Source organism: Ovis aries, chromosome 1, assembly GCF_016772045.2.
Source record: "Ovis aries strain OAR_USU_Benz2616 breed Rambouillet chromosome 1, ARS-UI_Ramb_v3.0, whole genome shotgun sequence".
In the NCBI taxonomy this organism is placed as follows: Eukaryota; Metazoa; Chordata; class Mammalia; order Artiodactyla; family Bovidae; genus Ovis; species Ovis aries.
The window spans coordinates 97,095,637-97,107,946 of NC_056054.1; the positions used below are offsets into that span (position 1 = coordinate 97,095,637).

At 54.8% G+C, this 12,310-nt stretch overlaps 1 protein-coding gene across 1 annotated transcript in view; it reads left to right on the top strand.

Annotated features, from left to right (window-relative positions):
- PHGDH (phosphoglycerate dehydrogenase) overlaps positions 1 to 11,964 on the top strand; it is a 31,094-nt gene extending 19,130 nt beyond the window's left edge. The window contains exons 6-12 of the mRNA XM_027973691.2: positions 3,773 to 3,905; positions 4,412 to 4,560; positions 4,984 to 5,136; positions 8,217 to 8,349; positions 9,409 to 9,539; positions 10,430 to 10,667; positions 11,651 to 11,964. Coding sequence (XP_027829492.2) covers positions 3,773 to 3,905; positions 4,412 to 4,560; positions 4,984 to 5,136; positions 8,217 to 8,349; positions 9,409 to 9,539; positions 10,430 to 10,667; positions 11,651 to 11,805 — 1,092 coding nt within the window. The 3' untranslated portion in view covers positions 11,806 to 11,964. The remainder of the gene's footprint in view (positions 1 to 3,772; positions 3,906 to 4,411; positions 4,561 to 4,983; positions 5,137 to 8,216; positions 8,350 to 9,408; positions 9,540 to 10,429; positions 10,668 to 11,650) is intronic.
- The last annotated feature ends 346 nt before the right edge of the window (positions 11,965 to 12,310 follow it).

Here is a 12,310-nt window from a genome sequence, read left to right on the forward strand (position 1 = left end):
CTCTGGGATAGAGAAAGGGCACGTGACCATTAGGCTCCTCTGTCGGAGCCCTTTTATACCTTGAAAGCCTCCCTGATCTCCTCCATCCACAGGCAGCCAGAGGGACCAGGAGCAGTATGACTGGTCTCCCAAGGCTGCCTTCTATGACAGCAGCTAACAGATCGCCTGGGAGCACCACTTGAAAAGCTAGGGTTCCTCTGTTACCCCAACATCAGGACTCTGTCCTGGGGCTGGAGTTGGGGTGAGGAATTTAGGCATCCCTTTATGCATCTCCCCAAGGCTCCTCTCTAGGAATAGACGATAAGAACCCGGAAGTGCCTGACATCTATACATTTGACATCTGACCTTTCTTGGACACATCGGAACCCGACTCGGGGTCAGTCTCCTGGGCCTCATGTCACCCTTGTTACCTCCCAGAACATGTCTTCTGGTATAAGAGCCCTAGCCCTTAGTTGAGTTCGGTCTCTGTCTCTGCCCTGGGTATCTTGAGTGAAAAATGAGAACGGTAGAATTCTTCCCCTGCTGTTGTCTGCAGATGAAGGAGGTGCTGTCTCTGAAAGAAAGCTGAGTCAGGGCCTGCTGACAGCCTGGCAGATGCTTATCTCACCTGCACCGCCCCCCTCCTCCACCCTTTAGCCCCAGGCACCTGCAGTAGGGACGCTGGGCTAGACTCAGCCTGCAGGAGCCTCCCTGTGCTGATTCTTGGCTTCTGAGAGCCCAGAGACAATAGGGTTGTGTGAACTTGCTCCCTTAGGTTTGGCTGTGTGACTTCTGTTGGTGTCCCTATCCTCCCCATGTTCTGCATGAAAAAAAAAAAAGTATATCTGGATTAGAGATGAATGGGACATTGTTCCAGCCAGCCTCAGAGCCAGTGGACAAAGAAGACTTGTGAGAACCAGGGCAGGGTCCTCTCCCCTCCCCTGGATGTTTCATTCTCCCCACGAGAAAGGAAGAGTTTACCTCTGTGGAATGGCCATGAGCTTACCATCCTGTAAGGGTGTGGGGGTGGGCAGCCTCTTTCCCCTATACCTCGAGGGTAGGAGTGGGACCCACTTGGCTTCTTTAGTGCCGCAGAGCTGACGATGAGTGAAAAACGTGGTTCCAAAAGCCACACCTCACTCATAACTGTTTTCTGTTTTTTCTCTAGGAAGGCTGACTTGATCTAGTAATCTTCTGTGCCATGATTTTCTAAAATAACTTTTCTATTTCCCTAGCTTCAAAAGAAAGTCATGATCAGTGGGGGAAACTTGAAAGAGTATAGGAAAGCATAAAGGAGAAGAAAAATTAATTCTACCACCTAGAGGTAACCACTGTTGAAGTAGTAGGCTTTGTGTTCTTTCTGTTTGTGTTTGGTTTAATCCTGGGCCGACTCTGAATGTTTTCTCAGGGAGCTTTCTTTTCATGGAACATTGAATTGTTGAAAACCAGAGGAGGGGTCACTTTGAAATTGTCCACCTGCTCCTTTTCTTAAAGTTGAGGATCCAGGTCTGGAGGCACTGACTTGCACCTGGACACACAGTTGACCACACTTGAGGCCAGACTCAGGCCCACCTCCTGGTCCAGAGTCCTTATCTTGGGTCCTGCAGACCTGCACAGCTCAGCCAACTGTCCTGCCTTCTTGAGCATTTCAGTACCTTTGAGATTCTTACAACTGCTACACCTCTTGACATGGGCCAGGCCTAAGGAGAGAGCCTGGGGCAGGTCTCTTGGGTAGACCAGGCAGGAAGTGGTTAGGTCTTTGATGTTGCAAGAGAAAAATCTTCTTACCTAGTTGCACATTCTTCCCAGCTGCTTGTGCTGCCTTGGCAACCTTCAAAGCATCGCCCCTGCTGAGAGGTATGTGGTTGGTAGTCAGGATTCTTTCTGATGTAAGAAGAGATGTTTCTATCTCATTCTATCCCTGTTTTCTCAGGTGGGGGCTGTGGGCCTCCCCACTCCACCCCTGATTAGCAGGTAGGAATTAGAAGCGTGGACGCTGGATCCAGAATACTTGTGTCCCAATTCTACCACTTGCTACCTTTATGACCTTGGTTAAATCATTTAATGGGCTTCCCAAGTGAAATCTACCTGCCAGTGCAGGAGATGCGAGTTCAATCCCTGGGTTGGGACGATCCCCTGGAGAAGAAAATGGCAACCCACTCCAGTATTCTTGCCTGGAGAATCCCATGGGCAGAGGAGCCTAGTGGGCTGCAGTCTACAGGACCACAAAGAGTCGGACACGACTTAGCAATTGAGCATGCGAATCATTTAACCTCTGCCTTAGTTTCTTCATATGTGAAACAGGGAGGTAATAGTATCTAACTCATCAAGTATGAGATGCATATTGTTGTTTGTTGTTTAGTTTCTAAGTTGTGTTCGCCAGGTTCCTCTGTCCATGGGATTTCCCAGGCAAGCATACTGGAGTGGATCGCCATTTTTCTTCTCCAGGGGATCTTCCCTATTCAGGGATGGAACCCTTGTCTCCCACACTGGCAGGTGGATTCTTTGCCAGTGAGCCACCAGGGAAGCCCCATGAGGCACATAGTCAGTGTGAAGGGTGTTTGCCATCATCAGCCATGAGTCTGGGCTTTTTCTTCCTTCTCGTGAGCTTTGTCTTCTCTAGCATTCCCTCTTCCCATCAGTATGTGATGACCTTTGGCTGATATGGGGTCGATGAAGTTTCCACCCTGAGTTTCCTGTCTGCCCTCATCTCCCAGGAGCCAACCTTCCCTCCTTCTCTGTAGCCTCAGGGAGGTACCTCTGCTTTGGGGGCTGTCCTCTCCCCACCAGCTCAGACCGTGGTTCTTTCTGGATCCTCCCAACCCATGGTGCCTCTAAGTCTCACTTTCCTCCTCTTGAAGTCCTTCCCCTCCCGTCAAACCTGCCTTGTTGAAAGGACCTGCCTTTAGTCGTTTATACCTCTGCCTGATTAGGCACCCAGTTACGCCTTCCAAGACGAGGTACACTTTAAGCCTTGTGAAAGGAACCTTTGAGAGACAGGACTATACTCTACCCACCTGGTGTCAGCGCTGGTGTTTGACCCCCTTCCCCGGAGGTGAGTCTGTCTTGTTGATAGCCCTGCTGGGCACCGCCACCACCCTTCTCCCTCACCTCTTCCTCGCTCCGTTGAAGTGGGCGGCGTGCCTGCCCATCTTCTGGCCCGTGGGGCCTCCAGCTGCAGCCAGCTTCTCCCCTCCTTTCCCTCGTGCCCTCTAACAGCGTCACTGCTCCCCACAGGATCGTCCTTTCTCACGGGGCTCCCCACTTTCCAAGGGTGTCTGAGCTCCACTGGTTCAGTCACATACCAGCTGCTCCTGCATCCTTTCATGGTCCAGAGCTTGGAGGTGGGCGAACCTCCCTTTGAATTCTGACCCCGCCTGCTCCAGCATGGATGCCCCACTTCCTTCAGATCTCAAGTAGGAAGAATAATAGTACCAACCCCCTTGAATTACCGTGAGAGATAAATGGGTATTGTGGTAGTCGCTCAGTTGTGTCTGACTCTTTGCAGTCCCATGGACTGTAGCCCGCCAGGCTCCTTTGTCCATGGACTTCTCCAGGCAAGAATACTGGAGTGGGTTGCCAGTCCCTTCTCCAGGGGATCTTCCCACCCCAGGGACTGAACTCCAGTCTCTGGCATTGCAGGCAGATTCTTTACCATCTGAGCCACCAGGGAGGGAAGGCTTAGCAGTAGCGCTCAGTTTGGTCAGTGCTCCATAAACGGTAGCCATGATTAATAATAGCAGTACTGACGACTAACAGGGACACTTACCCTCTCCCTCTCACACGTCCCCAGACGATAGGCTACGACCCCATCATCTCGCCAGAGGTCTCAGCCTCGTTCGGTGTGCAGCAGCTGCCCCTGGAGCAGATCTGGCCTCTCTGTGACTTCGTCACTGTGCACACACCTCTCCTGCCCTCCACCACAGGTAGGTGTGTGGGTTGTGACCGCAGAAGCCACCAACCACGTAAGGGTGGGCCCTCAGTCTGGGCCTTCTGCCCACACTGGGGACCAGCTGTGGTGGGAAGGTGGCCTCCAGATCCTGTAAGCATGGAGCACGGTGATGCTTTGTTACACGGCCTGGTAACAGATCAAGGAGGGGTGAGCTGGCTGGAAATGCACAGGGTCTGGGTGAACTAGGTCAACATGTAGGATCAATGACCCTGTGGATACTTCCTTGGACCACTGCCTGAAGCACTAACATCTCAGGGACATTTGAGATGTTTCTCAACTCAACTGAGTCTGGTCCAAATTCGTCACTAGGACTCCTGGCCCAGAGCATCTGAGAAGGGAGCAGTGAGACCAGAGAGCTTGTAGTCCCCCAGGAAGGAGGCATGTGGGGAAGAGCCCGTGGTGGGGAAGGTGGGGCCTCCGGAGCCAGAGCAGGTGGTTCCCGACACCATCGCTGCAAGACAGCGTCTCCTTCCCTCCCAGGCCTGCTGAACGACAGCACCTTTGCCCAGTGCAAGAAGGGCGTGTGCGTGGTGAACTGTGCTCGAGGAGGGATCGTGGACGAAGGTGCCCTGCTCCGGGCCCTGCAGTCGGGTCAGTGTGCTGGCGCTGCACTGGACGTGTTCACGGAGGTAAGTGCCTGCTCAGCGTAGGGGGCCGGGGGGAGGTGGGAACAAAGGGCCTTGGGCTGGAAGCCCAGCTGAGCAAAGGCCTTGGCTTACTGTCTCTAGTGGGAGAAATTATGTTGCCAAAAATAACACCTCTGTGTCAGGAGGTAGGTAGTATTAACCCATCTTACAGATAGGAAAACTGAGGCTCAGAGAGATGGGGATGTGCCCAGAGCACATGAGTAGTAAGTGATGGAGCTGAGATTGGAATCCAGTCTCCGACTCTGTTCTGCTGTGATGGAACATTCATGAGGAAGCCGATTATTACTGAGTCCACTGACCACCGGGTGAAGCAGAAGTAGGAGTTGGCATTGCTCCTGTCCTCTCCTCCTCCAGTTCCTGAGGCAGTCCATAGCACCCCACCCAGAGATGTCTCTTTCTGGTCAGGAACCACCCCGGGACCGGGCCTTGGTGGACCATGAGAATGTCATCAGCTGCCCCCACCTGGGCGCCAGCACCAAGGAGGCCCAGAGTCGCTGCGGAGAGGAGATCGCCCTCCAGTTTGTGGACCTGATGAAGGGGAAGTCCCTGGCGGGGGTTGTAAGTATGCCTTGTGGGGCTGGGCCCAGAAGGAGAAGTCAGAGGAGGGCATGTTTTAGCTGGGAATGGGGACCCGGGGCTGAGCAGTGACCAGATTCAGCCCTGGGAGCCCAAGATAAGGCACTGCACTTGACAGGCAAAGTGCTCTGGGTGGGGCGGCAGGAGCTGCCCTGCAGTTTAGCCTTGAGAGCTGAGGCCCGGCACCCTGGAGCCAGCTTAGCTTGCTCTATTGTAGGCTTGCTGCTGAGACACTGGGTTTTTTTTCCCCTGCACCATGCCTCTGGAGAAAGGCTCCTTTGTTCTCTGCAGGCCTTGGGAGTGAAGGAGTGAGGCTGGCGTGATGGCGGGGTGCCCAAGGTTGGGTGAGTGGGGGGGACGGACCGAAGAGAAAGCCTTGATAGGGGGTTCTCACCTCGTCTCACTTTGTAACACTGAGCACATCTTTCATAACCTCCACTTAGAATCCTGCGCAGAGGCCCACCCTGCCCCCACAGCCTTCATCACCCCTGCTAAGGAACTCTCCACTCCCGGTGGCCCCTTAATTTCCCCAAATCGTGACTTCTTGACTGTGCTCTCAATGGGCCCTTCCTGGTCCTTTGTTTCTTCTCCAAGCTGAACCTGACTTACACTTCAAGTCCTGTCTCATTCATTCAGTCTTCAGATGGTCCCTAAGCTCCAGTGGGTGCCAGATGCTGTCATAGCCCTTTGGGGACACAGGGGTGAATAAGGGGCGCAAGTGGCACTAGTAGTAAAGAACCTGCCTGCCAGTGCAGGAGACGTAGGAGACGTGGGTTCAATCCCTGGGTTGGCAAGATCCCTTGGAGGAGGGCACAGCAACCCAGTCCAGTATTCTTTCCTGGAGAATCTCAGGGACAGAGGAGCCTGGTGGGCTACAATCCATAGGGTCGCAAAAGAGTCGGACATGACTGAAGCGCCTTGGCACAGCAGGGGTGCCAGGTGCTTCAGGGGGCTTGCCACCTGCCCCTTCACGAATATTTGCTTGGCTTGTCTCACTTCATCCCAATCCTTTTGCCATGAGCCACATTCTTGTTATTAAGATTTCATGAGTTTATATTTTAGTCCTTAATTATACTCTTTTAAGTTTTCAGAGGATTAAAAAAAAAATCAAAGCAGGATGTAAGCTTTACTGTAGCTCATGTGGCTCTACCCCAAATACTTAACCAGTAATGAATGGGGGTGGGCAGGGCTAGAGGGTGGTCCCTGACTTCCTGGCTGACCTTCAGCATAGGGCTTTCGCTTCTGAGGACAGAGTTATGGCGGGAGAGACACAGGGTGCTTTGTTCAGCCCTTGTTTGAGAGCCCAACTCTCCAGGCCACTGTGACCGCTACACCCTGAGAAAGTAAGGGACCCATGAAATGTCCCCTTCTTACTTACGTGGTCAGATCTCAGCCAGATCGTTAAACTCAGTCTCGAATTAGGAACAAATGCCTGTTTTACCCTGCAGTGGCTCGGGCACAACAGGCATTGGTAAGAAAGACCTCCTTGTCACCCAGGAAGCCCCACTGTCCCTCCTTCTTTTCTGGGTCCTCTCCAGTTCCTTTCTGCTGTGACCTGAGGCACAGACTAGCCTGAGGATCAGGTTGGCGCCCGAATGCCTTGGCTCTTCCTGGAGCCTCCTGTTCATCTTCTAGAGAAGATAGATGCCCCTTTTAACTCGGCAGACCTGTGGCGAGCAGCGCCCTGGCCTGCGAGGGGAAGGAACCGGGTGTGGTGCATGCCCGTGGGGCTTCTCCGGTGAGCGCTTTCCCACTGCCCGCTGCAGTTCTCACCCTCCAGCTGCCGCCTGGCCCTTCAGTTCTTCCCTCGAAGTTCTGGGATTCACTGCCCTTTCTTCTGTGCACTTCACGGAGGATCAAAGGGGAGCCGGCCGTGGGGCACCGTCACACCCGGGACCTCCTTGCACCGCAGGGTCTGCTGGGGAGTCCTGCCTCCTCGGCTGTTTCCATCATTATGAGTCGTCCTTCTTTAATTCTCTGCCAGTTTTCCCTGTGAAAACAGGAATAGAAACTTCCACGTTTTCCTCTCATTACATCTGCCTGATTGATTTGCATCCAACCCCAAGATTCTAATTAAATCCTTCTTAGATGATTCTCTTTACAGGTTGCCTCAGTGCAAGTGGCCAGATACTTAACTCAGAGACATCTTGAGCCACACGATGAAATAGACATTTTGACCCAGAACATGCTCCTTTGTTGTCAGCGGGGGGTCCAGCTGGCCAGACCCTAGGCTTCACAGCATTGGAGGATTATGTGGCTTCTGCCTCTTTGCCACTGCCCAGCAGGCCTGTGGTGGACTTCATAGGAGTCCACATTTGAAGAGTGATAGGATCATCAAAAGTGTATGAATACAGGGAATTCCCTGGTGGTCCAGTACTTAGGACTCAGCGCTTTCACTACTGTGGCCCAGGTTCAGTCCCTGGTTGGGGAACTGAGATCCCACAAGCTGTGTAATATGGCAAAAAAAACCCAAGTGTATAAATCCAGCCTTACAAATTGTGATATTTAGACAGAGTGTTTTGTGACAGTGTAAAAACACACTTAAAATTAAGACAGAAAATAAAAATGAAGGCAGATAGGAAAGCCATTCCAGAGAGACCCACCACTCTAGGTCTAAGTGATCTGTGACTCTCCACATAGTTTATGTCAAAGACCCATCTTCCTTGTTTGCACAGGAAAATCAGATCTCTGGTGGAGTTGGGGAGGGGTGGCGGCACATTCAGAGAAGAGGGAGATGTCCCTTCCCTCTCTTCCCTGATCCCCTTTTGGCAGTTTGAAGTGGGGGAGCCTTTTGTGCTTAGGGAAGCTGATAGGGGGCGCCAGGGAGCTGTGCCGTTTTCTGGCTCTACAGCGCTCCTCAGCGACAGGAACAAGCTGTCATCTTGTGGGTGGCTGATGAAGGTTATCACCCCAAGGCACCCAAAAACCAGGCTGGCCCCCTGCTGCCTGCTCTCCATGTGGAGCTAAGGCTTGGCCTTAAGACCTTGTCTGGGAGCTGAGTCGGGCAGGGGTGCCCTGTCCCTCCCCTTCCTGACCTCAGTCCTGCTCCCCTTTCTCTGCAGGTAAATGCCCAGGCCCTTACCAGCATCTTCTGTCCATACACCAAGCCTTGGGTCAGTCTGGCTGAAGCTCTTGGGGCGCTGATGCAGGCCTGGGCTGGGTCTCCCAAAGGGACCATCCAGGTGGTGACACAGGGTGAGTTGGGGACTCTGCAGAGGGAGGGCGAAGAGGGCTGTGGACTCTGCACCCCAGCGGGTGTGTCTGCTGCAGGCCACAGACCAGCGAGGGGCTCCGAGATGCCCCTGTTCTTGTGACCCCACGTCTCACATCCCATCTGAGTATGGCTTGCTTGCTACCAAGTGAGGACAGAAAGGGAGGGGCACACAAAGTCATTGGGAAGTCTGCTTAATTTTCGTAAGTCCTGTTAGGCAGTATTTTTAAAATGTGCACGTTTGGGATGCGAGAAGGACCTCTGCAAGGTTCAGAGCTTCCTGTGGGAGGCGGTAGGATGGGTGGAGGGAGTCCAGGGGAAGCGACAGAACCTTTATTCCAGTTTTGACCCAGTTGCTTACCTGCCCTGGGACTTCCCCTTCTCTGAGCCATGGGTTCTTCACCCGTGAAGTGAAAGCTGAGGCAGGTGTGTCAGACAAGGCAGGTGCTGGGGGTATTTTGTGCTCTGGAACATTCTAAGGTGGGCTCTCCGGCAGGCTGATGTCCTCAGGGGCTCAACTGGGGAGTGGGTCCCCTGTACTCTGCAGAGGCCTGTCCTCCCCATTGACTGTTGGACATCTGCTCACTTGCGGAAAGGCTGGAGTGGCAGGGTGGTGGCAGGGTAGACCACTAGCATTGCCAGTACTTGGAAGGGACAGAGGCAGGGAGGTTGGCTCAGGTGCTTCGGTTGCCCCTTTCTGCCTCCACATCCTGAGACCAGCAAGGGTGTAAGTGCCAAGTAGGGGTGAGGGTACAGGCAGACCCAGGTGGCCGGGCCAGGGACAGTGGAGCTGGGCTGGGTTCTGGAGAGGAGTGTCTTAGAGTGAGCGCCTCCCTGGTGTGGAGCCCCAGTATGTCCCCTTCCCCTGGCTGCCTCTCCATCCCCCAGAGGGAAGCAGAAATGCCCAGCAGCCTGGGCTTGGGCCCCCCCCCCCCCAGGGCAGTGAGGAGCCGTGTGACCCAGGGCTCAGGGCCAGAGTGCACTGCCCGCTCCCGTGTTTTTCAACACACAGCGCCCTGACGGCAACTTCTCTCCGTCCCCAGGATCATCCCTAAAGAACTCCGGGAGCTGCCTGGCCCCCGCCGTCATCATCGGCCTCCTGCAGGACGCGTCCCAGCAGGCGAATGTGAACCTGGTGAACGCCACGCTGCTGGTGAAAGAGGCCGGCCTCGATGTGCGCACCCTCCCCTCCCCTCCATCCCTTCCCCTCCACCCCTCAGCACTGCCTTTTTCCCCTGTGTTCAGAGCTCCTCTCAGCTCTGCTCACTGATGGGGACCCCCCCAGGGTGTGAGTCCTGCTGGTGACAGTGCCTCCCTGTGGGAGACAGCCATGACCTCCCCCCGCCCCCCGCCGGCCCCCGAGCATCAGCATGAGAACTGACGCCCGTGAACGTGCTGTGTGCATAACTGCTCTGTGAGCAAGAGGGCCAGCGGGACCCCCACGTCACAGCCAAGAAGGAGATCTCAGAGCCCGGCCGGGAGCCGGGAGGTGGCCCCGCATCAGCTTCTAACACTCCATCCAGCACTCCTTTACCACCCCACCCAGGGTCTGGGCGAGTCTGCAAACTCCAGGAGCTCGCCACACCTCTTATCCTCTGCGGCCCCTCCTGGCTTCCCTTCAGTGTCTTCCTTTCCGGTTCCCTTGTAAGATCAAAGTCTGTGTCCTCTCCTCCGCCTGCTCTCTGACATCCTGGGTTGGCCACTGCTTCTATGCAGGGAGCAGGAAGTCAGCACCGGAGGGACCAGGCTGGACCACCTCTGGTGGCTGGGCTGCCTGTCCAGCCCTTCTTCAGGGATGATCCTGGGGACAGAGAGAAGTCTACCTCCCTCCCTCTGCTTTCTCCTCCTCCCACCCTCCCCTCCAAGCCTTTACCTGTATCCGGTAGATCTCTTCGCCCTCCTTCAGGGAGGAAGCTCATGCTCAGGGCCGCCAGGCTTGCCCATCTGCCCTCTCCCCTGACCCTGAATTGCTAAGTGTGGCGGCCAGGCTGATGCCCTACAAATTGGCATTTAGGCCAAGGGAGGGAGTAGGCGTCACTGTGCCTCTTTGCCTCCTCTCTGCAGGTGACCACCTCCCACAACCCTGCCATACCAGGGGAGCAGGACTTTGGGGAATGCCTCCTGACCGTGGCCCTGGCAGGTGCCCCTTACCAGGCCGTGGGCTTGGTCCAGGGCGCCATGCCTGTGCTGCAGGCGCTCAACGGAGCTGTCTTCAAACCAGAAGTGCCTCTCCGCCCGGGCCAGCCCCTGCTCATGTTCCGGGCTCAGGCCTCCAACCCCGCGATGCTGCCGACCATGATTGGTGAGGAGGGCCTGTGGGGCTGGCCAGTGCCCTGGGGGCAGGGACGGCTGTGTGTGTGTGTGTGTGTGTGTGTGTGTGTGTGTGTGTGTGTGTGTGTATACAGCTCTGTCCTGGCTCTGTGTGTGTGTGTGTGTGTGTGTGTGTGTGTGTGTGTGTGTGTGTGTGTGTGTGTGTGTGTGTGTGTGTGTGTGTGTGTGTGTGTGTGTGTGTGTGTGTGTATACAGCTCTGTCCTGGGATTGCGCTCTGTGGATTTCTGCCTCCTTCAGCCCCTCTCATGCCTGCAGGCATCATTGGATCTGCAGCAGGTTCCAGAACATGTGGAATTGAGAGATTAATTGCCTTATCTGAGGTTGCAGAGCCATGTGGCAGGGGTGACACAGTAACAGGCAGGCACCTGTTACTAGCCAGGTGCTCACCACGTTAAGGACTCAGTTTGAGACTGCTTGTAGAAGTGTATCCTGGAGTTCAGAGCTATTGAGTTGCAGGTTTCCTGACGGCAGGGCTGAGTGGTGGTCAGCCTGATCCAACAAAGCCTGTCTGAGCATCCCTCCAGCAGTCGCGGGCATCTTGGACCTGCCTCAGGCCCCTGGCACCAAACCTGCTCGGGGTCCTGGGGCACTTCCAAGTATGGCAGAGAATGAGTGCCCACAGGCGTCAGAGGGCCCGATATCAATGTCCTTGCCAGATGCCAAGAGGAACTTTCCCCTGCTTTTCTCCCTTGCTGATGGTCCGGATAAAACTGCCAGCCAGCAAGTCCACCTGGTGGCTTTGGCTCTTTGTGGCTAATCTTCCCTCCCCTGCCTTGGGGAGGGTGTTCCTGACAGGGATCCCTTTGTTCCCTCTGTCTCAGCTCTTCAATTCTGAGACCACCACCCCTGTTGCAACACTGATGTCAGAAATCAAGACTTGTGAGCCTGCTCCCAGCCTCCTGCTTCTCCTTCCCCTGTGCCTGGTGCTAACCAGGGGTTTCTTCTACTTCCAGGCCTCCTGGCAGAGGCAGGGGTGCAGCTGCTGTCCTATCAGAGCTCTGCGGTGTCAGATGCGGAGACCTGGCACGTCATGAGTATCTCCTCCCTGCTCCCCAGCCTGGAGCCCTGGAAGCCACACGTGACCGAGGCTTTCCAGTTCCGCTTCTAACCTTGGGCTCTCCTGTCCCAGCCTCGTGGGATTTTCTGAAGAAACATATCCACTGGGAGAGGAGGTCCACATTTCTGGGGCTGACACTGCTTGTGTCTCCTCTGAATCCTATCCTCCTATGGTACAGAAATCACCTCCCAATAAAGAGCCTACCCTCTACTCTCTGGGCAGTTTTGTGTTGTCATTACCCGGAAGAGCCACTAGAGGGCATCCACGGGCAGCCGTGGGGCTGGGCTTTGGCTGCAGGCGAGTCGGATACATAAAGGGAGACCCATAAAGAGAGATCTAGATGGGTGGACTACATGTCTGTGTGGGGGTGCTCTGAAGAGGACCCTTTCCCTGTGTCTCAAGTTTTTAAGAGACATTTTTATAGGAACAAACCTCAAGGGTTTGAGCAAGTGCCTGTGCTATTTTGGAGTAGGAAATGGCAACGCACTCCAGTATTCTTGCTTGGAGAATTCCATGGACGGAGGAGCCTGGTGGGCTGCAGTCCATGGGGTCGCAA